Below are 27,663 nucleotides of genomic sequence, written 5' to 3'. Positions count from 1 at the left end.
AGCCACCTGCCCAAGGTCACCCTCCTAGTGAGCCAGAGCTGGGGCTGGAACCCAGGCTGCCCCAGGGCCAAGGATGGAAGGGGTGGAGGAAGGAGCCCCAGCCTGGTCTCTGGGTGGCCCCAGGCTCTCGGAGACCTGGGCAGGTTGCTTCAGGTCCTGGGCTACAAGTGCCCCACGTGCAGACTCTCGCAGGAAATCAAGGGCTGGGGGCAAGTGTGCTGGGATGCTGGCCACAGGGGCACAGGCCACAGGCACGGAAGGGGCATCTCAGAGCAGGCCCAGTGCAGGGGGGTCCCGCTCAGCCCCCACCGCAGAGCTTGTGGCTAGGATCTGCAGATGAGGTGGGGGAAGGGGTAACATGGTGCCTTGCCCTGCCCCTCCGCTTTGGGCCCACGGGGGGCCGACACCCCCAGACTCACCCCACCAGGATGCCCTTGGAGCTGCGGATGAGGCCCACCAGCACCAGGAGACAGATGATGACATCCAGCAGCAGCAGGCCCAGGTAGCCCAGCCACCTGCAGGCAAACCTGGGAGTGGGCCAGGGCACAGGGACCCGGCGCCAGGGAGTGGGGCGCCAGGGGCCCTTGAGGGGGAGCTGAGGCCAGCAGCCTGGCACCCCGGAGGGCATTCAGAGTGTCTGGGTCATGGGGACTGGTGTCAGTTCTTGAGAAAGGCTCCCATTAGGGGAACTCCAGCCACTGCCTGTGACCTCCAGTGGCCCTGGGCCACACCCTGCCCATCAGGCCTCATGTACTAGGTGCTGAGAGCAAAACTGGCCCAAGGAGGGTGATGCTTTCCCAGGTGGGGCGGGCAGGGAAGAGGGCCTGGCCGCACCTGTACCAGTCGTAGAGATCCACCTGCTCCGCCAGCACCTCCAGCGACACCGCCGTGTTCCTCCAAAAGGGGATGGCGGCCGTGTAGCCCAGCAGCGTCTCCAGCAGGCCCTGCAGCCTCTGTACGGCTCGCAGGGGCTCGGGCCGCCCGGCCAGCTGCCGCTCCAGGGTCTGCAGGCTGGGCTCCGCCGTGTGGTTCAGCCCCACCGCCGTGTCCCACACCTGCGCCGGACCCGCGGGCGTGAGGCTGGGAGCGCGCCCGCCTCGCCCCAGAGTCTGGGCCCCTCCTGCACAGCCCCAGTCCCGGCTGCCCCGCCCGTCCTCGCGCAGACGTGGGGCTCCGGAGCAGCAAGAGTGCTCCTGGCCCCAACTCCGCGGCCACTCACGCGGTCCTGGACCCCGGCCACCGTGCGGTTGGCGTGGCGGAGCGAGTAGGTGGCCCTATGGATGCCATCACTGGTCTCCCCGTTGCCGTAGAATCCCACTGCGATGCCGGCGCTGGAGAGGGCGGGGCCGTGAGATGTAGCCCCGCCCACCCACACACACCCCACTCCAGCCCCGCCCCCTCGGGCCGCCCCCTCTGGCCCCGCCCTCCGTCCCCGCCCCACCGCGCTCACCTGCACACCAGCGTGGCGATGATGACACACCAGGCCGTGCAGCAGCAGTCGGCGTCCAGGTGCTCCTCGCTCTTGCGCCGCCGGCAGCACAGCCAGAAGGAGTAGAAGAGCAGGAAGAGGAGGTCCAGGGCGAGGCAGGCCAGGGCGGCGGCCCCCAGCAGCAGCAGCGCCTGAGGGCAGGCAGGAAGAGGCGCTGGAGGGGTGGACCCCCAGCTCAGAGTCCCACGCCCCGCCCCAGCAGGGGTCCTGGCGCAGACTCCCATTTAATCCTGCACCCAGCCCTGGGAGGTGGGCCCCATCCCCGACTTGTAGGTGAGGCATGGAGTCTCCCACCACCTCAGTGATGCACCTGGGGTCACCCAGGCCTGGACCCCACACCTGGGACCCCGGTCTCGCCATCCTCAAGGCTGCACAGCATGAAGACTCCATAGCCACTAGGAGGGGCCGGGTGAACCGACTCCAGGCTTCTGTGGCTCCAGCAAGGGCACATGTCCCCTCCCCACTGGGTCCCCAGAGTCCAGGGCAGGTGCTCAGGACGTCTCCCCACCAGGCCCCAAGGAGAGGCGCTGGATGGAGGTAGCCAGACAATGTGGGTGACAAACGAGGATGCTGCTGGTGAGCCACCATCTTTGCAGCCACAGCCCCACTTGGGAGGTCCCTCCACCTCTCCGAGCCTGGTTTATCTTCTGTAGAAAGAAGTGCTGCTGAGCTGGGCAGGGTGGCTCACGCCTGTAATCCCAGCACTTTGGGAGGCCGAGGCGGGCGGATCACCTGAGGTCAGGAGTTTGAGACCAGCCTGGCCAACATGGCGAAACCCCATCTCTACTAAAAGTACAAAATTTAGCCGGGCCTGGTGGCGGGTGCCTGTAATCCCAGCTACTCAGGAGGCTGAGGCAGGAGGATCACTTGAACCCGGGTGGCAGAGGTTGCAGTGAGCCGAGATTGCACCACTGCACTCCAGCCTGGGCGACAAGAGCGAGACACTGTCTAAAAAAAAAAAAGTGCTGCTGCTCCCCTGAAGAAGCGAAGCCCTGGGGAGGGGGCTGCCGGCATCAGCTACTGTCCTCACCCCCAGCCCGAGACAGCCCCAGGACCCCAGAGCCCGTCCCCGTCTCAGGCCCAGAACTCTCCTACCTGAGTCCTGGCAGGATCCCCCACCCCAGCTGTAGTCCTAAGGTTTTCAGGTCTGGTAGGGAAATTGGGAGCCTGTGGGGGACTGAACCCCCTCTTGCTGACCATGAAAGTGTTTCTGAGGGGTGAACATGGAAGAGGCCCCATTAGGAGTCTGATCCTGTCTGGGGTCTCTGCACCGAGAAGCTGCACTCAGGGGTGGGCACTGTCCATGGCGTGCCCCCACGCTGGATGAGATGGTGGGGCTGGCCCCACACTGCTACAGGCTGCATACAGGCGCCCCATCGGACACACAGCCCTGTCTGGCTCCAAGCACGGCCTTCCAGTGTGGCTCTCCCCAGGTCTCTGAACACAAAAGACAGACCACAGAACAGACACCAGAGCTCCCCTGTCCCGAGGCCAGGCGACCCCCACAGGAAGTGGCTAATTTGATGCAACAGTGACATTTCCTCAGCACCCGCTGCGGGGAGGGAGGGTAACGTGGCCCCAGAGCTGTCCCTTCTCCTGGCACTGCATTCGATCTGCCTGGCCGAGTGCTCTCACCCCATTTCATCCACAGGGAAACTGGGCTTCATAGAAGCTACAGAGAAAGCACACAGGCCCTGCAACCCCAGGTCCCTGGATTCAGCATAGCCCTGCCCCCGGCTCAGCCCTCCAGAACCTCCACACACTTCCTGTGCCGGGGGAGGGATGGGGAGCTGACACAGGGCTGCGCCTCATCATGGGGCCAGGGACCACCTAGAGGCTAACTTGGGGGTGCCCATGGGGGGGGTGTCAGCAGCTGGGGCCCTCAGTGTTGTGGGGTGGCCACCAGGCATACCTGCACTGCCCTCATTGGCACTACTGCAGAGAAACGCCTCCCTCCCCGCATCTCAATGCTTCAGCAGTGTGGCCCTCTTGGGACCCCAGCCTTGGGAGCTGCTGGGGCAGATGGTCCCCTGCCTGGCCCCCCTTGGGATGAGAGGCTCAGCCACAGTGGGCAATGGGATTGCTGCTGGATCTCCCAGGAGACGGTTGCCAGGCAGTGGGAGGATGCCGTGTCCTGCCCTCCAGGAAGCCGGCCGACGTCCACACCCGAAGGCGGCCTTTCCACCTCCACCCAGCCAGGGAGGTGCTGACCAGCCCGGCACACCCAGAAATGAGCCGCCATGGTCCAAAGCCACACCGGTGTGTCCACGGCTGCCCAGCAGCCAGCAATCTGGGCACTGCAGAGCATCAGGGGCGGGCACCCTCCCACTCCTTCAGCCATGCACAAGTGCCTACCGCCCCTGCAATGGCAGGAGGACTGCTGGGCCCTGCACCCCCACCCTCCGGGGGCAGGACCCAGGGCTGGCACCAGAGCCACTGAAACTGAATCAGCTCAGGGTGGTCTCATGGTCCCAGGGAGCTCATGTCACAGAGGGGTCCTCAGGGCCCAGTAGGGCTTACCCAAGATCACACAGGGAGGCGGAGACAGTCCATTCACTTGGCGGGGCCTCATATTAACAGTCCCAGCACGGTACCCATGCTCTGTACTCAGTGGGTTGTCTATAAACGTTAGGGAGCTTGGAAAAGCCACGCTCTGGGGCTCCCTGGGTCTGCCCTTGCCTATGTGGGGCTGGGAATGGAGTGGAGGTGCTGACCCCACAGGCAGTGACTGCAGGCCCTGCCAGTACCCTCCTTATAGCTCAGAGGCCAAGGGCAGAACAGGCCTGTAGGGGCAGCTGACCATGCCCCCCGGGACCAGAGCTCCACAGGACCCATGCCCACGTCTGCACTTCCATCCACAGGGCCTCCCCTGGGCTCCCATGGCCTGGGGGCCATGTCAACCAGCCGCATCTTGGCCCCGGGCTGGTCAGACTCCTCCAGCGAGCCCTCCCTCTGCTCTCCACTTGCAGAGGCCTCCCCAGTCCCTGGCTGGAGTCACCCTCGCTCCCCCGACCCTGTGCTCAGGTGGGACATGACTCTAGGAGGGCCTGTCTGTACTGCACTCCACATCTGGGACTCACAGCCTCGCAGGGAAACTCCTCCTGGGGTGAGGAGCTGGGGACTGGAAGAGCAGGTCAATCCCAGACACGCATTACGCAGAGCCTAAACAGGTACCCCGCTGTGACCTCCGCAGCCACCGGCCTGGCATGTCCACCCAGAGCTCGGGGCATCAGCGTACATCAAAGGGCTTCCAGGTCCAGATCACTTCCTCGGCGGCGCCAGAGCCACCCACTCCCACTTGCCAGATGAGAAAACGGAGGCAGAGCGAGATAAGCCCTGGCCAAACAGGATCTGGGCAAGGCAAGCCCGTCCCTCAGATGGCACTGCCCTGGTGCAGAGGGCTGATGCCCAGGGGCAGTGGGCAGGGGACGCCCATGCCTGGTGGGGAGAGGCTGCTAAGCACCAGGCACCCTTGCCCTTGGTGCCGCCTGCAGGGTGGTGAGGGAACACAGGCACTCAGCATCATCGTAAGTGAACTGTGAAGCCTGCTGGATGGTGAGAGACGCTGAGAAAAACAGAAAAGGCAGCACAGGAGCTGGAGTACTGGGGACTCTACGATTTTTTTTTTTTTTTTTTTGAGACAGAGTCTCGCTCTGTCGCCCAGGCTGGAGTGCAGTGGCACCATCTCAGCTCACTGCAAGCTCCGCCTCCCGGGTTCACGCCATTCTCCTGCCTCAGCCTCCCAAGTAGCTGGGACTACAGGCACCCGCCACCACGCCTGGCTAATTTTTTGTGTTTTTAATAGAGACAGGGTTTCACTGTGTTAGCCAGGATGCTCTCGATTTCCTGACCTCATGATCTGCCCGCCTCGGCCTCCCAAAGTGCTGGGATTACAGGCGTGAACCACCGTGCCCAGCCTTTTCTTTTTGAGATGTAATTTCACTGGTGATGCCCAAGCTGGAGTGCAGTGGTGTGATCTCGACTCACTGAAACCTCCGCCTCCCAGGGTTCAAGCCATTCTCCTGCCTCAGCCTCCCAATTAGCTGGGATTACAGGTACCCGCCACCAATGCCTGGCTAATTTTGTATTTTTAGTAGAGATGGGGTTTCACCATGTTGGCCAGGCTGGTCTCAAACTCCTGACCTCAGGTGATCTGCCCACCTCAGCTTCCCAAAGTGCTGGGATTACAGACGTGAGCCACCACACCCAGCCCAAGTCTACGATTTAAAAAAAAAGAAAGAAAAAAATTATTTTAGAGACAGGGTCTTGCTCTGTGGCCCAGGCTGGAGTGCAGTGGCACGATCACCACTCACTGCAGCCTCAACCTCCTGGGCTTAAGTGATCCTCCTGCCTCAGCCTCTCAAGTAGCTTGGACCACAGGCACATATCACCACGCCTGGCTAATTTTCTTTTTCTTTCTTTCTTTTTTTTTTTTTTGAGACAGAGTCTCTGTCACTGAGGCTGGAGTGCAGTGGCATGATCTCGGCTCACTGCAACCTCCACCTCTCAGGTTCAAGGGATTCTCCTACCTTAGCCTCCTGAGTAGCTGGGACTACAGGCATGCACCAACACACTTGGCTAATTTTTGTATTTTTAGTAGAGACGGGGAGTTCACCACGTTGGCCAGCCTGGTCTTCAACTCCTGACCTCAGGTGATCTGCCATCTCAGTCCCCCAAAGTGCTGGGATTACAGGCATGAGTCACTGTGCTTGGCCTCTGCCCTAATTTTTAAAAAATTTTTTTGTAAAGACAGGGTCTGGCTATGTTGCCCAGGCTGGTCTTGAACTTCTGGGCTCAAGCAATCCACCTGCCTCGGCCTCCCAAAGTGCTGGATTACAGGTGTGAGCACCGCGATTGGCTGAGGCAGCTTTCTCTTGTTCTTGCCTGGATGGGGCCAGCTGCAAACGGAGCCTCACTCCTCAGCCCCTGGGGGCCAGAGGCCAGGCTTCGGGGCCCCTGCCAGGACAGCCTCACTTGGCTTCCCCCAACTGAGGAAGGAGATGGCGCCTCCCTCAAAGGGAGCCCACTTGGGCTGCCCGGGTCCCAGCCCACCACTGCGAGCATGCAGAGCCTGGGTGTCAGGGTGCTCAGCAAACCAGGCAGCTGCTTCATCCCACGTCGGAGCCCCGGCACCCAACGCGCCAGGCCTGAGCCCAGCTGTCTGCGGGGAGCGTGCCGTGGCCAGCCTGACCTCTGCACCCACTTCCCGAAGCCAGATTCCCAGCAGACGGTCTCCTGCGGGGCACCGGGCCAGCGGCATTCCTACGGTGGCCCAGCCACCTCTCTCCACCGGGCTGGCGGCCCCTCCGCCCCTCCCTGGCCCATTCAGAGAAAGAATGGGAACTGTCTGATCAGCAGCTGGGCTCTGACCAAATGGAATTTTCCGTCTGTGGTGGAAGTGATGTAAGGGCTCGGTCAGGCGAGGCGAAAGCTGCACGCTGGGTTCCGCGGAGCACACGGAGAGGACTCAACTGCCACACATGCGCCAAGGGGGCTGGGGGCGACCCCCTCCTGCAGCCTCAGTCCCCCTGCCCCCACCCTAGGGCTCCTGGTCTCGGCCCTGGGCCACCCCCTCCTTCTCCAAGCCCCTGCAGCCCCACAGCCACAGACGGCATCCACGGGGGATGCCCCCTCCCACCGTGAGCCCAGACTCCCCCGACTGCCCCGCAGCCCCCAAAATGCAGCCCCCAAAACCCCACCAACTCTGGAAACACCCAGCCAGCCAGAGAGCAGGGGCCTGAAGCCTTACTCTGTCCCAGATCAGGTTGCTACCGATAGGATCCCAGTATACCCTGGGCCAGAGCAAGACCTCCCTGGCCTGGCAGGGATGCCTGGGGCACTGGCTGGTGAGTAGCGGGCAGGGCTGGGGTGTGGCTCGGGGCAGGGCTCTGTGGCCTCTACACCCAGGCATATGCTGTCCCTGAGCCTGGAGCCTTCCCCTTCAGGGAAGCCCCACTGTCCCCATACACAGGCCATCTCCTCCAGGATGTCCCCAGGATATTAGAGACCCAGGCCGAAACCCGGTGCTGCAGCCTTTGCTCTGTGTGAACCTCGGCTGGCTCCGCACTTGTAAGGCGAGACCCCCAACCTGACCTGGCTGCCTGCACAGGTGGGTGGCCCCAACCCAGCCCTGCTTGGAGAAGGGAGGGCCCAGTGAGCCACAAGGCCTTAGGACGGCCCACGGGGCAGGACACTTGAGGAGACGACGTGCACGAGCAGCTGTGAGGCCTGTGCCCCACGCCTGCCGCGGCCTCCTGGCCATGCCCACTCTGCCTCCAGGCCCTGTCTGGACGTGACTCCCATCAGCCACACAGACACAGGCACCCCCCAACGCAATGCCAGGCTCAGCGCCAGCACAGGCCACACCACACCAGGCTGCCAAGGTGGGAGGGCCATGCATGACAGCAGGGCAGGGCACACTGCCTGCCACCTGCACAGGTGGCTGCTGCTGGGCATCCTGGTGGCTCCCGGAGCACGTGGTGGCAGGACCTGGGCCTGGCAGCGTGTGAGGAAGCATGCCACTCGGGAGGGTGCACAGCAAGTCACGGCCGGCCTATGGAACACACGTCCCCCCACACACACACAGGCGGCTGCTCTACATGCACACCCCTGGGAGCAGCTGCCCACCCTGCTACCCTGCGCCACAGACCCACACGCCGCTCTGTGCCACCAACCTGTGGGCTACCGTGGCGCGTGGCTGGGCTGAGGAGGCCCTGGCCCACTGGGGGGTGCTCACAGGGACTCTGATGAGAAGTTTGGCCCGATGCAGCCTCCAGCCCCAGCCACAGGCAGTGGCCACGATCCCACCACCCTGCCATTCCAGCCACAGCTGCTCGCTCCTTGGCTGGACACTGCTGCGGGTCCGCCCTGAGCAGGGAGGGAAGCGAAGACATAGGGCCCGTGTCCTGGAGCCACGCTGCTAGGCACAGGGAGTTCCAGAGTCCACAGTCACACAGCGGGGGCGGGTGAGCCTGGCAGGCCAGGCAGCGTGACCACAGCTGAGGATCATGGCTGCCCGTGGCATTGGGAGGGACCAGCAAGCCCCAGGGGTGCAGCCACAGGGCACGGTGAGCAGGGGTGGCAGGAGAAGCAGCCCCCGGTGGCCAGAGAAGGGGTGGGCAGAAGGTGGGTTCCAGCCCTGCCCCGCCCCTCGTGCCAGCTTCGTGTGGAAGTGACACAGCTTGGAGGAGGGAAAGGGACAGGCTCCACAGAGGCCAAGCATGAAGTCCACTGAGGGGCCAGAACCCCACCAGAGGCGCCGGCATGTGACAGACACACAATATGGTAACGGCCACACAGCCTGACTGCAGTGGGGACAGAGTCACCCCCGGCTTCCTGGATGGGGACGGAGTTCCCACACTGACGGCTGTGGTCCTGGCTGGGCTCCGGGCTAATTGGGAGCATCAGCTTCCAGGGCATCTTAGCAGCAGCTTGCGCTGGGTGCTGGGGCCCAGGCTTGGACAGACAGCTCGGCCGCGCTAGGTCGGGGGCTCCCCTGTGCCCACAGTGCCGGCCCTGTGAGCTCGGAGGCTGTGGGAGGCAGGAAGAGGAACGAGGCGGTCACTGAAACTCCCGTTGTGGGGAGCATCGTGGGCACCGCAACAGGTGGGGGAGGGCACTCTTGGCCCGGGGACAGTGTCAGCCAAGGCCTGGCACAGGTTCCAGGCGGCAAACGTCTCCTGCATGCCGAAGATCCACTGGCAGCAGGGACCAGCCAGGCCCTGGCCTGAGCCTGTGCGTGTGGCAGCAGCACGGGGCTCCGGGAGGACGTGGCAGGCGAGAGGTGGGAGTGGGAGGGGAGTGACCCCCACCTGCCTCCACGGATGCTGAACTCCAGGCCTGGAACTCCCAAGGCCCCTCCTCCAGAGGAAGCAACAAGGTTTGGGGGTGTCTGAGAGGCTGGCTGGGGTCCCACACCCCAATGCAGACTGAGGGGTTCTGGCCCTCAGCACTGTGAGAACCCCCCAGGTGTCCTGGGCCAGGGTCAGGAAAGGGGCGGGATCCCTAGGGCCAAGACTTGTTTGGGGAGGCCAGGGTGGGCTCGGTGTGTGCGAGCCACTACCACCACCCCCACGTCAGGGGCCCGCCACTGGGAAGTGGGTCCCCCTACCTTTGCCTCGTGGGTCCCCTTGCACAAGTGGGGGGTCCAGGGTCACAGTCTTTGGCTAGGCCTCAGCCCCCCATGCGGCCAAGCTGGACACGTGGCCCCAGCCCCTACCCATAGCACACTCGGCCCAGGCTCCCAGCGACACTGGCCCAAAATTAAAAACAGATTTTCCACCAGGCTGGGTTTGGGTTTCACGCATTCCATGACGGTGAGCTCCTGGCCGTGCCTGGAGGACGTGCAGCCAGCAGCGGCCACGTGGGAGCCGGGGTCGGGGCCAACTTTGTGTCCTTGTCCCCAACTCCTGAGGTCCGAGGTCCAGGTCACCAGGCTGCACATGGCCCCACACCCACTGCCCCACGCCCCCCGGGGCTCCCTCCGGGCTGGCCCTCACCCTCCAGGAATGGCCTGGAAGGAGGCCAGAGAGGCAGCCCTGGGGCTGAGGCTCAGAGCCGCTCCTGCCCGTCTCCCCACAGGCCGGGCCCCTTTCCTGCACCCTGTAGCCGGGGGACCCCAGCTCTCCCGCTGCCCACGCCCGCCCTCCCCCTCGTGCAAGGAACAGACACCAAAGAGCTGCAGCAAGCGTGTCTATTTTGGTCCCCCGTGCTCCGACACATCTCCCAGCGTGACACCCGGAAAATCCCCTGCTCTTCCCACTTGTCTGCAGCCCTCTGCACCAGCCGCCTGGGGACCGGGCCCCAGGCCTCAGACCCAGCCAGGAGCCGCCAGACTGGAGCCCCATCTCCGGGATCAGCTCCCTACCAGGGAGAGGCAGCCCAGAGGGCACGGCCGAACCCCAGACACAGGGCTGCAGGGCTCAGAGCTGGGTGCACCCCAGAACTTCGGGAGTGCTCTTCCACGATGGCCAGGAACCCGGCCAGCGTGCACAGGCCCAAGGGGGGCAGAACGGCTAGGGGCACTGTGGCTGGTACCCTCCTCAGAGGCCGAAGGCACTGGCACTCTGTGGGTGGCCCAGCTTCCTCCCACACCCTCGGCCAACATGGGCCTGACCCAGCCACAGCGGGTGCTGCCCCACAGGACTCAGGTCTCAGTCAGCCTCCCAAGACTGTGAGAAGCCCCCTCGGATGGTGTGAGGCCCAGCACAGGGCCTGGGTGGGCTCCCTGCAGAACATAGCGGCAGGCCCGGGTACGGGAGGCCCTCCTGTGACCCTCCCACACCCACCATCCACCCGCTGTCACATGCCAATTCCCCGGTGGCCACGTCAGGCACTTCCCATGTCCTTGACCCCAGGCCCCTGGCTGCAGATTCGGTTCCTCTTCTCTAGCCGAGGCCTCAGCAGAACTGACGGTGGGGCAGGTGGGGGAAGTGTAGATGCCCCTGAGCCCCCTAAACCTGCACCCCTGGGTTCACGAACTGTGCTGACGCCGTGTCCACTGGGACGGACGTGGCTGGGCTGCAGCTGGAACCCGCGCCCAGTCTTCCGGCCCCCCATGCTGGCCGGCCCCCGTTTCTGCTTATGTCGGGGACACAGTGTCCATCTCCCAGGGCCACTGGGTGGTCTCCAAGAAAAGTGCTTTAGAAACAAGCAGCACAAGCATCCGGGGAGAGCCGCCGTGGCCTGGGGAACCAAGCTGCAGGGCTCCCCGCTCCCCCAGAGCCTGACCAAGAGCCCCCGGCCGGGGGTCAGAGCAGCTGACACTGCAAATCCCTTAGACGGGGTTGGCTGGCAGGGCCCTGCCCAGGGGTCAGGGGAGGAAGAAGGGTCACCATGGAGATGCCCAGAAGAGGGGTCCTAGAGCTGGCCCTCGAGTCTCAGGCGAGTGGGGGGCAGGCGGGGGTCCCACACACACAGACTGGAGTGGCCCCTGGTGATGCTAGAACTGGGGAGATCGGGGAGCCAGCACCCTGAGCAAGAATTACCACCCCAACATCCACACCTACAAAAAGCCGTGAAGACCTCGGGGACTTCTAGAGGGTCCCAGGCTGCTGCACTCCAAGGAAGGGGCTTGAGAACCCCAGAGTCTCCTGGGAACAGAGGTGGCCAGAGTACCCTCAGCACCACAAAAACCAGGAGCCCAGATATAGGAACCCTTGATGCGGGCAGCGGCCGAGCCAAGGGTGGCCTGACACCCACCCCCAAGCAGGTCCAGGGCCCACAGCTTCACACCCCCTGGCCAAAAGGCAAGCTCGGCCAATCGGAGTCTCCCCAGGAATGCAGACACTGGCCAAGATGGAAATCCTGAGTGGACTGGGACCAGCCATCAGGGGCTTCCTGCCCACCTCCACCCCCCAGTGCAGGGTCCCGTTCGCTGCACACCCCCAGCCTAGTTCATCAGCTCCCGTCCACTCAGGGATTGCTCCTGAAGCTTCCGCCCAGCTCCCCGGGGGCCTCCGTGTCTGGCCCGCGTCTGTCATCTGTAGGTACAGAATCCTGCCTGGCACCGTGGGACGCTGGACAAGCATCTGGAACACGGTCCAACGTACAAGACATGTCAAAAGCAATAGGATTCCAGTTCTCAGGGACACCCACCCTACAGCTCTAAGCGCTTGGACTGAACCCAGCTGGAGAGACGCTTCTGTCTCACGCTCTTCCCTTTTCCCCAAATGTTCCATGAACGTGTACCGCTTTCGTAAACGACAAGACAGGCGACAGGCGACCAACACTGCCGTTTTAACCAGAACTCATTTCCTTCTGATGAGTGGGGAGGATGATAACAGGCCAGCCCTGCCCCAGGGAACTGCCCCCCAGGCTGCAACTGGGCACAAGGCTGACCTCGCCTTGTGGCGGCACAGACAGAGGTGCTGTGCTCTTAGGAGCCGGGCTCCCAACTCTGCTAGGAGAACACTGGCCCTACTCCCAGAGCTCAGATCCCCTCTGAGTGGCCATCCAGCCTGGGCTGGCACAGTGCCTGGCACAGAGGGCTCACCAGTTCCTGAGGCAGCACATTCCCCGTGCGCAGTCAGACCAGAGCGACCCTCTGGCACGTGGGGCTGAGGCCTCTCCCCGAGGCTCAAGCTTCTCTCTGCCTCAGGGCCTTTGCACCTGCCGTTCCCCCAGCCCAGAAGCTCTTCCCCAAGGTCTCTGTATGGTGACCTCAGTCTTGTCATTAAGGTCTCAACAGAAACATCTGGGCATTCCAGGCTCTAGTGGAAAACACGTCCCCCATGCTAGGCAAACTGAGGCAGGGCCTACTATCTGCCCTGGAAGGCAGATGTCCCAGTGAAACCATCACCTGCCAGGGCCAGCACGGCCCATGGAGGAGTCAGAAAGGAGCAGGCAAATCCTAACCCTCTGATTGTCGGCAGCCGGGCTTGCAACCTTCATGGCAAGCCAGTTAACACCACCTCCTGCAGGAAGCCTTCCCTGACCACTGGGCTCCCACCGCCTGGGTTTGCAACCCACCACAGTCCATAGCTGTTGTCCTGCATCTGGCCTGCCCTGAGCTGGAGGAGACAGCCGGAAAGAGAGGCTGAGGTCAGTGGGCATGAACTTGATCCCTGCCTGAGGACACGGGGTCACAAAGGGCTGGTGGGAGCTGAGCAGGCAGGCCTCCCCCGAATAAAGCCCAGGACAGTGTCTGGACCACCCAAGGTCACGCAGGAAGAAGCGACAGAGCGAGGGTGCAGGCCTGCGATGCTCTAGCTGAAGAGAAGGCTCTGCTGCCCTCAAGGGCCCCTGCCCGGGGCCAGGACAGCCAGACCCACTTGACATTCAGGACTCACTATGCAGCACTGACTGGCCCCGGGCCACGCCAGAGGCCTCAGGCCCAGCCCTGCCAGCTCAGCTGCGGGGCCACCAGGGAGTCTTAGGCCTCCTGTGGGCCTCCAAATCCCTCCTGTGAACAACAGCCCCCCATTCACTCAGATGCTCAGGCAGCACGGGAGCCCTTCTCGACAGTCACTGGCTGGGGAGCTGCACAGAGCCGACCCCAGATGCCCCTCCACCCCCTGCCCTCTCACAGATCCCTCAGCCCCCATCAGCTTCTAATCCCACGGTCACACCCCCAGCGGCAAGGCAGCCGTGGGGGAATCCGGGGAGCCTGCGACTCCAGGCTGACCGCGGCTCCTCGGGGGGCTGGACGAGGGACCTACAGCAGGGCTGCGGCCCCACCACTTACTATGTGATTCGGAGCCTCAGTTTGCTAATCTGTACAATGGACAACTCTCCCCACCTCCTGGGGCTGTGGGAAAAGTGACTAGTGACAGGCAGTCCCACGCAGGGCCTTGAAACAGGACCTGGCCCTGGTCCCTCCGGGGGTTTCACCAGGGTTCCCAACAGCAGACCACGGGGGCCAGAAATAGCAAAGGACAAAGGCCAGTCCCCCATGCCACACCCCCAACTCCCAACACCAGGCCCCACCTCCCCTCCATCCCCCCGCCCCCATAACCACGGGGCAGATGCCCACTCCCCAGCAGAGCACAGCCCAGGTTGGGGCAGCACAGAGACAGCTAAGAGGGAGCCCTCAGTCAGGATGGGTGAGGGGTCCACCCCCCGCTACAGCCAGCAACTCCTCACCAGGGGAGGCAGGAAGGGGCGCCTGCCACAGCCCAGGCCCACCCACTGCCCATTCTCCCAGGAAGGGGGCTCCTGGCCCTTGCCTCCCAGGGGTGACCCTAAACAGGAGGCACGGCCAGCCCAGATTCAGGATGAGGCAATGAAGGCTCAGAGACACCAAGCAGTTGCCGAAAAGCACCAGTATTGGAAGGGCAGGGGCAGGACGAACGCCAGGACCAGCTCACGCCACAGCCCCTCGCCAAGAGCCGGGAGTGGAGGCGGCGGGGGATGGAGGCAGGCCGGTTTCCACATCGTGAATTATTCAGTGGCTAATTCTGCTCTGTGGAGATGAGGCAGGAGAGAGAGTGAGTCAGAGCCCTCCCACAGCAGAGCAGAGCGCAGGGCAGGGGAGGAAAGGGGGCAGAAGCCAGGGCCTCCCAGGGCCACAGCACCCTGCTGGAGGCCAGGCAGGTCAGGCTGAGCAGAGGGGCCTGGCTACTGCCCCGGAGGCTCTTGTGGGCTGCAGACATCATCGCCCCTCACTCCCTCTCACTGCCTGTCTCGAATGTGGGAATGCAGGCACCCCGGAGGGCTGGAAGGAAGTCCAACTGTGGCTGGCAGCTCGGGCAGGTGGCAGCCCAAGGGGCAGCAGGAAACAGCCGCCCCCCACGCCCCAGGGCTGCCCCGGAGCTTCAGAACTGACAAATGGGCCAAACCCTCAGGGCAGAGAACTTTCCAAAGTGAAGCACACCCTCCTTGCAGCTTCAACAGAGTCCTCCAGGGACAAGTGACAAAGCCATCAGCATGGAATAAGTTCCAGAAGTTCCTGAATGTGCATTGCCCCCACACTGAACGGTCCCCCAGGGCTGGGCTTCTAGAACGCAGGCGTGAGATGTTATACCAATCCTTCCGCCTCCCTCCTCCCTGCTGTGTCTGGGCGTGCCTGGGCCGATCCCTCGCCCCCTTCCTCATCTGTTAGGAAACGTCATCGGCTCGGCTGGGGGGCCTGGGTGCAAGTGAGTGCGAGGCTGGGAGCAGTGGGCTCCCAGGTGCCCTGCTCCTCCACTTCCGCCTCCCTCCTCTGGATGCGGGAGGCCACAGATAACGCAGTTCTGAAGAGTCCAGGTGCTAGGCTGCCCGCGGAATACCGGATTCCCAAGCCATTTTGATAAGCAAAGCCATCCCCACCCCACCATGGGGCTCTGCCATGATCCGTCCAGAGAGAAACTCCGGGTGACCAGGGACCCTGGTCACGGGGCTTCTGGAATCCGGATCTCTAGGCAGGAAGGAAATGCCCACAGCTTGGTCCCCTGCCCCGCACTCAAATGACAGTAGCTTGGCGATGGGGGTGGTGCTGGGGCCTGGCATGATGCCAGGCTAAGGGCTCCCCTGGGAGAGGGCTGCAAAGGGGCCCCAGCCGCCCCCCAGGTCTGCCTGGGCTCAGCAGCTTCCAGCCTCCCTGCCTGAGGCCCACGGTGCTTCCTGGCCGCCGGGCCTCCCTCCCCCGGGGGCTACAGGCAGCCTGGTCTCCCACGGCCACACACGGCACCCTGTGTACATCCCACAGCCTGACCGCCAAGCAGGGGGTCATTACCGGCCACAGAGGGCTGGCGGCGGCCCAGGCCATTCACCCACTGGAAGCCTGGCAGTGGGATTCCCCAGCCGGGGGTGAGTGGGCGAGGAGTCTCTGCCTGCCTGCACCCAATGTGCTCAGGCACCCGCTCTGATCTCAGAGCCTGGGGGTCATCTGGGGAGGGGTCTCTGCTGGGACACAGCACCAGGCCGCCAACAGTGATGGTGGAGAGGCCCTCCACTGGCCAAGGGGGCTCACGGAGTGGGGAGAGGCAGCTCCATGAAACCCAGGGGCCTTAGTGACACCAGAAGGGAAGGCCAGAATCGGGAGGGGGGCCGTGGACCCTCACTGGGGGTTGGAGGGCGTTTAGACCTTTGAGGAGGAGGCCATGACCCTGGAGGAAGGGGTCCTAGGACTCAGAAGGGACCCTCGAGAAGGAAGGAGGCCGGTACCTGCGAGGAGGAGGTGGCCGTGACCCTGGAGGGGGGGATGAGGGGTCTTTAGGCCCTCGGGGATGGGGGCCGTGACCCTGGGAGAGGAGGGGGCCGTGACCTGGGGGCCCTGACCCCGCGACCCCGAGAGGCCCATGTCACCTGCTGGTAGTCGGTGTCCTCGGGCCGGAACTGGCTGCTAGTGGCCTCCCAGCTCAGGTCGAAGTGGGGCAGCCGGTGCAGGAGGCTCACCCACCAGGGCGCCGCGTAGCTGACCCCGGCCATGGCGGGGCCCGGCCGCCTCCGGATGCGCGCGGCCTGCGCGGGGCTCCCTTGCTGGCCCGGGGCGCGGGCTTCAGGGACCCGTCGACCCCGGCCTGGCCGCCCGCATCATCCGCGCGCTCCTGGGCCCGGCCCGGCCCGGCTCGGCCCGGCTCGGCCCGGCTCGGCTGCGCTCGGCTCCGCTCGGCCGCCCGCGCCCGCCGCCTCTTTGTTCGCCGCCGCCGCCACCGCCCCCTCCGCGCCCCCGCCCGTCCGCCCGCCGGCCCCGCCTCCGAGCCTCCATTGGCCCGCCTCCCGCCAGCCCAGCCCCCCGCGCGCCCCGCCCTCTGTCCCGCCTCTTACCCACCATTGGTCTATCCCCCGCCGATCCCGCCCCACAGTGTGCCCCGCCCACTCGCTCCTGCACCTCTATTGGTCCTTTTACCTGATGGTTTTGCCCCTCCACTCGCATCCCCGCCCATTACCCAATGGTCCCGCCCCTCCACGTGTCCCCGCCCTTCGGCCCCGCCTCTGTACCGTCATTAGTCCGCCGACAGAAGCTCCGCCTACTTCCTCGCCTTCTTGGAGGGACGCCTGGCCCCTAAGGCGCTGGAAGACCGACCCTCAACGCTGTAAGACCCGGGCCAGCCAGTCTTTCCACGTGGCCGTGGGGGCTGGAACCCTGGCTGCATATGCAGCTGCGCTTCATTCCATGAATTCGCTCTTCGTTTGGATCTTTGCATGTTTCTTATTTGACTCAAGGGTCCGGCCTGGTGGGCTGGGCTGGTCTTGGCCTCCCCATTGCACACGCAACAGCCCACAGCCCGCAGCGCCCAGCAAGGCACCGAGTGGCCTATCTGTACAATGGACATGATCTGGATTCAGGGCCTGGCTGGGGCACCTAGAGCTGTGTGATCTGGGGCAAGTTACTTAACCACTCTGTGCATCGGTGTCCTTGTCTGTAAAAGGGGATGATAAAGCTACGAGTGTTGGCAGGGCATGGTGGTGGTTCATGCCTGTAATCCCAGCACTTTGGGAGGCCTAGGCAGGCGGATCACCTGAGGTCAGGAGTTAGAGACCAGCCTGGCCAAAATGGTGAAACCCCGTCTCTACTAAAAATACAAAAATTAGCCGGGCGTGGTGGCGGGCGCCTGTAATCCCAGTTACTCGGGAAGCTGAGGCAGGAGAATTGCTTGAACCTGCGAGATGGAGGTTGCGGTGAATGGAGATTGCGCCACTGCACTCCAACCTGGGCAACAGAGTGAGACTCCATCTCAAAAATAAAAAAAAATTTTTTTAAAAAGGTACAAGTGTTAAGTGGATCCGCAGGTAGATTCAGTCCCCATCCGGCCTCCCCTCTGGGGAAGGTTGAGTCTTTTGTCAAGACCTAAGATGAAGACGGTGCCCTGTTCTGGTGTCCTGGGGCCTAAAAATTCAGGCACCTGCCAGAGAGGGCCCATCATGGGCTTTGGAGCCACAGCCAAATTTCCTAACAGGGCCTCCCCATGCCTGCGCCTCCTCCTTTGCTAAAGGGGAGATGGGAGCTGCCAGAGCCAGGAGGATGGACATAGTACGTGCTTGGGCCCAGGTGCACGCCTCCCTCCCCACTCTAGGGCAGTGGGTGCATCCTGGCTCTGCTTCATCACCTGGGGCCTTATGCCTGGACCTCCTGTGTACTGAGAAACAGGTTTCCACACCCGGGATCTACCATCTGCTATGCCCGACTTGGCCAGCTCTGTGGGCAGGCAGGCCGTTCCTGGCAGGAAGAGCTCTTTGCAGGCAGGGATGGTTCCGGGCAGTGTATTCCCAGGAGGCCTGGACTTTGGCTCATTGACTGCCCTGACTCGCCTGTTTTCCTGTGATAGGGCACCGGGCAAGAGGGCCTAGCTGAGCTGTGGTTTCCACCCGCTGGATAACTTGGAGACACCACCCAGCTGGGAAATAACAGCCAGGCAGAAGGGGGCGACCTCCCGATCGCATTCTCCATCCCTAAAGGCCGAAGAGCCAGAAATTTGGGGTGGGGTGAGGATACTGGCTCAGGTTCCTCTCTCTCCAATGCCAAGGATGGTGGGAGCTCCAGGCAGAATGAAGCCCCCCCTAACCCCCTAAGACCAAGGCTACCTACTTGGAGTGGGCTGGTACCTGGCCAGGTGAGTCCTCTTCTTTGGCGCCAGCTGACTGCTCACTGTGAACAGGTGGCGTAGGCAGGACGCCCACTCCTAGCCTGACACTGCTTCAGCATCCAGCCTGTGACCTCATCTCCACAGCCAGGGGATCGCCTGCACGGCCCGTGCCCCGGGCTGACTCTGACCTCAGAGTTCTGTGTCGCATAACTCCAGGGATGAACAGGGCAGTCCCTGGCCAGCTGCAGAAATTGTCCTTATAGCCTGGGATCGTTTCTGGTTCCTGCTATTAGCAGCAGCTCCCATGGCCACAAACAGACCTCCTGCATCCCCCCCGCCCCCAACTCCAGTGCCCTCCACACGAGCCTGGCAGCCCTGCCAGGGTACACACATGCAGGCAGGGGGTACATGAGTTCCTTCCCCTGTTTCCAGAAGCCTCGCAAAATTGTACCTTTTCTTTTGACAAAGCCAGAAAGTCTGATGCAGACATGATGTGAGATGATAACTTAGGGCCAGGCACAGTGGCTCACGCCTGTAATCCCCACACTTTGGGAGACCGAGCCAGGGGAGATCGCCTGAGGTCAGGAGTTCGAGACCAGCCTGGGCAAATGGTGAAACCCCGTCTCTACAAAAAAATACAAAAATTAGCCAGGCATGGTGGCACATGCCTGTAATCCCAGCTACTCGGGAGGCTGAGGCAGTAGAATCGCTTGAACCCGGGAGGTGGAGGGTGCAGTGAGCCGAGATTGTGCCATTGCACTCCAGCCTGGGCGACAGAGTGAACTCCATCTCAAAAAGAAAGAAAGAAAGAAAGAAATGATAACTCAGGTGTAGTGGATTGAATTATGTTCCCCAAAAAGATATGTTGAAGTCCTAACTCCTGGCAACTGTGAACGTCACCTTCTTTGAAGAAAGGGGCCGGGAGCAGCGGCTCATACCTGAAATCCCAGCACTTTGGGAGGCCAAGGCAGGAGGACCGCTTGAGGCCATGAGTTTGAGACCAGCCTGGACAACATAGTGAGACCCTTCTCTACAAAAAAATTTAATTAGCTGGGTGTGGTGGCTTGTGCCACCACAGTAGTTCCAGCTACTTGGGAGGCTAAGGCGGGAGGATCACTTGATCCTAGGAGATCTAGGCTGCAGTGAGCTATGATCGTGCCACTGCACTCCAGCCTGGGTGACAGGCTCATGCCTGTAATCCCAACACTTTAGGAGGCTGAGGCGGGCGGATCACCTGAGGTTGGGAGTTCCAGACCAGTTTGACCAACATGGAGAAACCCTGTCTACTAAGATTACAAAATTAGCTGGGCGTGGTGCCATGCACCCGTAATCCTAGCTACTCAGGAGGCTGAGGCAGGAGAACAGCTTGAACCCGGGGGGACGGAGGTTGCAGTGAGCCGAGATCACGCCATTGCACCCCAGCCTGGGCAACAAGAGTGAAACTCCATTTCAAAAAAATAATAAATAAATGAGAGTCTTTGCAAATGTAATCCAGTGAAGATGACGTCATACTGGGTTACAGTGTTCTCTAAGGCGAAGATGGCGTCCTTATAAGAAAAGATCAATTTGGACACAGACTCAGAGATACAGAGACACAGAGGGAAGCACCCGTGTGAACACGGAGGCAGAATCTCAGGGATGCCGCCACAGCCCTGAACGCCGAGGGGCCACCAGAAGCTGGGAGAGAAGCCTGGGGCGCTCCCTCCCTCAGAGCGCCCCGCCTCGATCTCGGCCTTCTGGCCTCCAGAACCGTGAGACAACGCATGTCTGTGTTTGAAGCCACTCAGTTTGTGGAGCTTTGTCACGGCAAATCCAGAAACAAACACACCGGCTTTCTCAGAGCTTCCTGGTGGCCAGCGCCCTGTGCCTCTGATGGTATGGGATGAAAAGGTGCTGATGACTGAGTAATACTTGCAGTGTTTGGGCCGTGAAATCTATTCCTAAGGGGTCTGTGGAGGAAGAATTTGGTAAAAGGGATCCAGGGTGGAGAGAATAAGGGGCCCACAGTGAAGGTTCTGGAAGAACACAGCCAGAGTCCCTACCTCACCCCTGTGCAATGCTGCTTGGGATCCAGGTGTTGAAGAGAAACTCCGTGGGTCCCTCCCTCCAGCTGCCAGGAAGGGTAAAGGAGAGAAGGCCAGAGAGAGGATCTAGTGTGGGCCAGGGCATGGAGGAAGCTCCGCCCACCATCCCACCTGCTTTGACCCGACAGTCACTGCCCAGAGCTGTGTGGTTCTTCCCATCTGTCCTGCAACCACTGTGGCTGGAGGCTGGACTTTAGTCCCACTCTACAGACGGAGCAACTGAGGCCCGGTCTCCGCCATTGCATGGGAGACCTTGAGAATCACAAGCTGGTCAGGGAACCAGGGTTCAGCCTAGTTCCAGGGGCCCTTCCTCCCTCCCCACTTCTTCCCTCCCTCCCTCCTTCTGTCCTCCCTCCCTTCTCTCCTTCCCTCCTGCCTTCCCTCCCTTTCTCTCCTTTCTCCCTCCCCCCACCTCCCTCTTTCCCTTCTTCTCTCCTTTATCCCTCCCTCCCACCTTCCTTTCCTCCCTCCCTCGTTTCCTCCCTCCCTCTCTCCTTCCTTCCTTTCTCCCTCCCTCCTTCCCTCCCTTCCACCTTCCTTCCCTCCCTCCTTTCCTCCCTCCCTCCTTCCCTCCCTCCCTTCCTCCCTCTTTCCCTTCCTCCCTCTTTCCCTCCCTCCCTCCTTTCCTCCCTCCCTCCATCTTTTCCTCCCTCCATCTTTTCCTCCCTCCCTCCCTCCTTCCTTCTTTCCCCTTTTTCCCTCCCTCCCTCCCTTCCTCCTTCCCTCCCTCCCTCCTTTCCTCCCTCTTTCCCTCCCTCCCTCCTTTCCTCCCTCCTTCCCTCTTTCCCTTTTTTCCCTCCCTCCCTTCCTCTCTTTCCTTCCTTCCCTCCTTTCTCCCTCTCTCCCTTCCTCCTTCTCTTCCTCACTCCCTCCTTTCCTCCATCCCTCCCTCCATCTTTCCCTCCTTCCTTTCTCCCTCCCTCTTTCCCTCTCTCCCTCCTATCTCCCTTTCTTCCTCCCTCTCTCCTTCCCTTCCTTCTTTCAAGTGAAATAGGGATTGTGAGCAAAAACCAGGCCTGAGAAAGTCTGTGAGAGACTGCTGAGGCAGTCTGGCACGGAGGGAGGGGAGCAGCCAGGCCAGGAGCTCCCAGGGTCTTTCCCCCACGCCAGGAAGGCGGCAAGGTTGAGGCTCCGGAATGGTTGTCCAAAGGCCTGCAGGCACCGGAGAGAGGCCAGGCCTGAGCTGAGCGTGGCCAGGCCTGGACCGCTCCTCCAGATGCTGGGGCGGAAGCCAGAACAATGGAATTCCCTGTGCTTGGGCCCCATCCAAAGAGGTTCACATTTTCTGTGGAGACGGACCTCACTGGCCAGGAAGAGAAGGCTGCAGGGCTGGGCTTCCTGGCGCCTGCTAAGATGAGGCTGGGTGACGCTGTGGTCGCACAGCCAGCCCGTGCCTGGCGGACCACAGACACCTGGCTGATGGATCTCGGCCGCAGGGGAGCCACAGAAGCACTGCTTTCAATCTGGGTCTGAGGCAACTGGCCCGCAGCTCTGGAGGCTGGGAGAGGTGCCAGCCAGCATGGTCCCCAAGAGGACCACGGAGCAAGCCACGCACACCTGGCCAGAGTGAGGATGTGAGCACCTCTCATTATCTGGGCTCACCCGGCCAGCAGCCTCGCCTTGTCCAGAAAGCCACTGGGAGCCAGGAGACCAGTGAGGATGGCCTCTGAGCTGCCAAGAATTCTGTCCCAAGTCCCATCACTTAAGTCGAGTGTCTCATTCAGAACCTTCCTACTTGCCACATAAGACTATCAAGACCGGGCTCAGAGTCCCAAGCCCATTGTAGATTGAAAATAGTGCCCTGAGGCCAGGCATGGCGACTCACGCCTATAATCCCAGCACTTTGGGAGGCCGAGGACGGCAGATCACCTGAGGTCGGGAGTTCAAGACCACCCTGACCAACATGGAGAAACCCCATCTCTACTAAAAATACGTAATTAGCCAGGCGTGGTGGCTCATGCCTGTAATCCTAGCTAGTCGGGAGGCTGAGGCAGGAGAATTGCTTGAACCTGGGAGGCGGAGACTGCAGTGATCACAGGCAGTGAGCCGAGATCACGCCATTGCACTCTAGCCTGGGCGACAAGAGCGAAACTCCGTCTCAAAAATAAAAAATAAAAAAAAAAGAAAAAGAAAAGAAAATAGTGCCCTGAGGTCAGGCATGGCGGCTCACGCCTGTAATCCCATTGCGCTGGGAGGCCCAGGTGGGAGGATCACTTGAGCCAGGAGTTCCAGACCAGCCTGGGCAACATAGGGAGACCCCATCTCTACAAAATATTTCAAAAATAGAGGCCGGGCGCGGTGGCTCACGCCTGTAATCCCAGCACTTTGGGGGGCCGAGGCGGGTGGATCACAAGGTCAGGAGATCGATTCCATCCTGGCTAACATGGTGAAAGCCCGTCTCTACTAAAAATACAAAAAATTAGCCGGGCGTGTTGGCGGGTGCCTGTAGTCCCAGCTACTCAGGAGGCTGAGGCAGGAGAATGGCGTGAACCCGGGAGGCGGAGCTTGCAGTGAGCCGAGATCACGCCACTGCACTCCAGCCTGGGCGACAGAGCCAGACTCTGTCTCAAAAAAAAAAAAAAAAAAAATTAGCCTGTCCACGCAGCCCCACCCAGCAGCTAGGTTTTGTTGCAATGAGCACTGTGCTGAGAGTTGTGAGACCTGGGACTTATGTCAGGCTTGGCCCAACTGCTATGACCCCTTTGGGAACCCATGTCACCGACGGGGGAACTTAGCATCCAGTTTCCTATTTTAGAGATGGGGAAACTGAGGCTCCAAGAAGGGAAGAGATTCATCCCACACCCATAGCCCTGACTCACTGAGGAAACAGCCATTTTTTTTAAAAAGAATGAAATCATGGCCTTTGCCAGAACATGGATGGAGCTGGAGGCCATCATCCTAAGTGAGCTCACACACCACACGTTCTTACTCATAAGCAGGAGCTGAGCAATGAGTAAGCATGGACAGAAAGAGGGAAACAATAGATACCGGGGACTCCAAAATGGGGGAAGGGCCGAGCGCGGCAGCTCACGCCAGTAATCCCAGCACTCTGGGAGGCCGAGATGGGTGGATCACTTGAGGTCAGGAGTTCGAGACCAGCCTGGCCAACATAGCGAAACCCCATCTCTACTAAAAATACAAAAATTAGCTGGGTGTGGTGGCACATGTGTGTAATCCCAGCTACTTGAGAGGCTGAGGCAGGAGGATCGCCGGAGCCCAGGAGGTCAAGGCTGCAGCGAGCGGTGATTGCACCACTGCACTCTACAGCCTGAGAGACAGAGCAAGACCTTGTCTCAAAAACATAAAAACAAAAATGAAACAAACAAACAAACAAAAAACGAAATGGGGAAAGCTTTCTTAATGCTCTGATGCTTTCAAGGGATGTGCGTTGTCTGCCAGTAAATTCCTGCTCTGGGGGTGCCGGGAGCCGGCTGAGTCTGAGCAGGATATTCATCAAGACCCAGGACTACCGTCTCTTCCTGGCGGCCTCCAGTGCCCCAATTCCAGGAGCAGTGGGAGAGGGTATCTGGCCACTCTGTGGGCTGCAATTGGCATTGGTGACAAAGGCTGGCTGAGTCGCTGTTGGCAGGTGGACCACCGACCCCACTGCCTGAGCTTGATGAGTAAGAGGTCTTTCACCGACCTTCAGAAACAGGCCAGCAGCGGGCGTGGAGGGAGGCGCTGGGGCAGAGTGGGTGGGGAGGGGTTGGCGGATGGATTCTCACCTCCCTCTCGGGAGCCCCGCCCGCTGCTCTCACAGGACCACAGGCTGTCACAGGCTTGAGCTGCCAAGGAGACACTGCTCCCCCTCCAAGAGCAGAGACCTTTCGGCCAGGCAACTCTCCAAGCCTCGGTTTCCCCAGCTGTAACAGGAGGAGGGTCATGCTTCTCTCCCTGGGTGGGTACTGGGATTATGCTGGAAAAGGGGTGTCCAAGGCCAGGCCCCACATAACCTGCGTGCTCTGCCCCATGTCCCCTTGGGGGAACCTGTCCTCACCCCACATCCACTGTGTCTCTGTCTGGCCTGGGCAAGGGAGTGTCCTGCACCCTCTAGGTTTCAAAGCCTGGATCTGACAAACTTCACTCCCCCACGCATGGGGAAAGGCCAGCTCAGCTTCCTTGGCTGGTTTTCTGGTCAGGGTGGGCCCAGGAGCCCAGGGAACCCGGGGTCTCCCTCACTGGGCCGGGCAGGCTGCTGGGTCTGGGGATCCTCTGGAGAGCTGATCCTCCCCTTGACATGCCATTTCCAAGGCAGGGGGCCCAGGAGGGAATGCAGGCCCCCCCAGCACCCCGGAGGCTTTGTCCAGAACACAACACCCTGGAGACCCGGCTCAGCGTGGGAGGAGTGCTGTGCGTGGAGGTGGGCAACAGGCAGCCCCTCCGTGGCCTCCACCCCTCTTCCAGCCCCCAGCCTAGGACAAGCACGGAAGGTTCTAGAGGCCGCTCTAGGGGTGGCCTACTTGCCCGGAGGGGCTCGTCTCATGGGAAAGGTCTGGAGGCAAGAGGTGGGGCCTTTTTTGGGTCATGTGAAGACGTCCAGGGGCCACCTGGGGAAGCCCTTCAGAGGCATCACCATCCCGCCCCTGGCAGGGCCGCCTCCTCTGGGCACACCCAGTGCCAGCCGCCATTCAGGAAGGGCTCTCCGGCTCCACTCCTGCCAGTCTCAGCTCTGGCGGCTCGGAAAAGGAAGTGTCTTGCTCAAGGTCCCCTGGAGCACGGGGCAGCAGGGCCCTGCCCTTTGTCCTGAACTTCTCTGCACCGCCCCAGTTCATCTCTGTCAAGGAATCTGGCCTGCTGCCCCCCTGCCAGCCCCTCCCTGGCCTCCCAGGGCCTCAGGACCAAGTCCAGAGTCCTCCCAGGACTGGCGAAGCCTCCACATCGCTCCCAGGGGTGGGGGGCAGTGCAGGGGCGCAGGGCTCTGGAGAGGAGCAGGCAGAGGCTTCTGGAAGTGAGATGGTGATGGCAATATTATGAGGGCCAGGGCCGGGCCTGGGATAGACGCTTGGGATGTGTGTCTGGGATGAATGGTGTTTTGCTCTTCCAGAGCTCTGCCGGCTGGCATAGGCCCTCCCCGCCCACTGGCTCACAGCTACCCAGAGACAGGGCCAGCACACCCTTGGGTACAGATGGTGAACCTGAGGCTTGCCACAGGTCGCCCGCGATGGGAGGTGGGGCGGGTGGTGCTGGCTGGAACCCTGGGCTGAATTCTTTTACCTGCAGGCCCAGGACCCCCATTTTCCTTCCCAGACATCCCAGCTGGGCCTGCAGCCTGGCAGGGAGGACGTGGGATGCAGGAGGCCCTGCCGGGCTTAATCAGTTGGGCTAGAGTGGAGGCCCAGCTCTGGGGACCCAGCCCAGCCTCCGTGGACCCCAGAAAGCCTTCTCTGCTCCACAGGGTCCCTGTGAGCACAGAAAGGCTGGGGCAGGAGGAGATGGGGGCAGGAGGAGCAGGGGGAGGTGGGGGCAGGAGGAGCTGGGGCAGGAGCAGCTGGGGCAGGAGGAGCTGAGGCCGGAGCAGCTGGGGCAGGAGCAGCTGGGGCAGGAGGAGCTGGGGCAGGAGGAGCTGAGGCCGGAGGAGCTGGGGCAGGAGCAGCTGGGGCAGGAGCAGCTGGGGCAGGAGGAGCTGGGGCAGGAGGAGCTGGGGCAGGAGCAGCTGGGGCAGGAGCAGCTGGGGCAGGAGGAGCTGGGGCAGGAGGAGCTGGGGCCGGAGCAGCTGGGGCAGGAGCAGCTGGGGCAGGAGGAGCTGGAGCAGGAGGAGCTGGGGCAGAAGCAGCTGGGGCAGGAGGAGCTGGGGCAGGATTTGCTGGGGCAGGAGGAGCTGGGGCAGGAGGAGCTGGCCGGGATGTGGCTCCATTCCAGGGGGAGGGGTAGGTGGAATGTGCTCCCCTCTGCTCCCCTGCCTGGCCAGGCCTCCTTCCCCTCTGCGTCTCTTGGCCAACAGCCAGGCTGTCCCCTTCCGGGGGCCCTGAGCTCTCTCCTCCATGGGGTCAGCACGTACGTGGTTCCTCATCAGCCCATGACGTTCCCTCCCGCTCCCAGCCTCCCCTTCTCAAATGCAAATCCGATCCTGTTCCCACAGCTCTCAGGGCAAGGTCCCCCAGCCCGGCCTCTGTGTCTCTCCTGAGCCCTGTCGCCCCTGCCACACCTGACCCACTGTGTCTGGCCACCTTGGGGCCCTTCCCATCCTGGAGGTGGGGGCCCTGCTCCCTTTTCCTCTGGAAGGAGGCTGATAGTTCCCTGGGCCTGGAAGGTACTCGCCTCCCCACCTACTCAGCTGCAGCCCCGACTCCCTTTTCTGGGATACCAGAACTGCTCCCCAACACTGGGTCTAAACCACCTGGGTCCCCACCACCCTGGAGGGGAGCCCTTGGCTGTGGTCTGCCCCACTTGGGTTCTCCACACCTAAGCCAGTGGAAATTTGGTGAGTAAATGAATTTAGGATGGGTGAAGTGGCTCATGTCTGTCATCCCAGCACTTTGGGAAGTCGAGGTGGGAGGATCACTTGAGGCCAGGAGTTTGAGACCAGCCTGGGCAACATGGCAAAAAAAAAAATAAAACAAAACTTAAAACTTAGCCAGGTGTGGGAGCACAGACCTGTAGTCCCAGTTACTTGGGAGGCTGAGGTGGGAGGATTGCTTGAGCCCAGGGGTTCAAGGTTGTAGTGAGCTATGATTGCACCACTGCACTCCAGCCTGGGCAACAGAGTGAGACCTTGCCAAAAAAAAAAAAAATTATTTCCTGGCCCCAAAGATCCAGTCCTCACAGAGCTTAGTCTAGTTGCAAACAGACTAAATAAACCCCAATATAATGTGTACAAAGTGCCCTCAGGTGCAATAAATACTAAAACACACACGCGGGCTGGGTGCTGTGAGATTACAGGGAGGAGGAGCTGATCGTGAAAAGCTTCTCAGCAGAGGATCACCCAGGCCGGCTCCACGGGAAGGACATTCCTGGCAGCAGAAACAGCACAGGCGAGAGGCCAGCTGGAGGTGGGGGAGGGCCCGGCGTTTTCCGCAAAGGCCCGCGGTCAGGGGTGTGTGGCTGGAGGGGAGGCCAGACGAGGGCAGGCGTGGGGTGCCCCGTGGAGCTGCTGATGGGATCCAGGGTGCCACGTGGGACCTGAGCGAGTCTGTGGAGCAAG

The 27,663-nt window shown here is 61.7% G+C and overlaps 1 protein-coding gene across 2 annotated transcripts in view; it reads right to left on the bottom strand.

The window, feature by feature from the left end:
- The window catches only part of TTYH3 (tweety family member 3), a 33,144-nt gene extending 16,606 nt beyond the window's left edge, over positions 1-16,538 (bottom strand). Inside the window, exons 1-5 of one of the 2 annotated variants that reach the window (XM_055115685.2) lie at positions 16,217-16,538; positions 1,451-1,620; positions 1,220-1,331; positions 835-1,055; positions 420-515 (exon numbers count right to left, since the gene is read on the bottom strand). In XM_055115685.2, the coding sequence (XP_054971660.1) occupies positions 420-515; positions 835-1,055; positions 1,220-1,331; positions 1,451-1,620; positions 16,217-16,339 (722 nt within the window). In that variant the 5' untranslated portion in view covers positions 16,340-16,538. The remainder of the gene's footprint in view (positions 1-419; positions 516-834; positions 1,056-1,219; positions 1,332-1,450; positions 1,621-16,216) is intronic. The other variant, XM_055115686.2, reaches the window with a different exon arrangement.
- Between the last annotated feature and the right edge of the window lie 11,125 nt (positions 16,539-27,663).

Source organism: Pan paniscus, chromosome 6 (assembly GCF_029289425.2).
Source record: "Pan paniscus chromosome 6, NHGRI_mPanPan1-v2.0_pri, whole genome shotgun sequence".
Taxonomy (NCBI): domain Eukaryota; kingdom Metazoa; phylum Chordata; class Mammalia; order Primates; family Hominidae; genus Pan; species Pan paniscus.
This window is presented reverse-complemented; position numbering and strand designations above follow the sequence as displayed.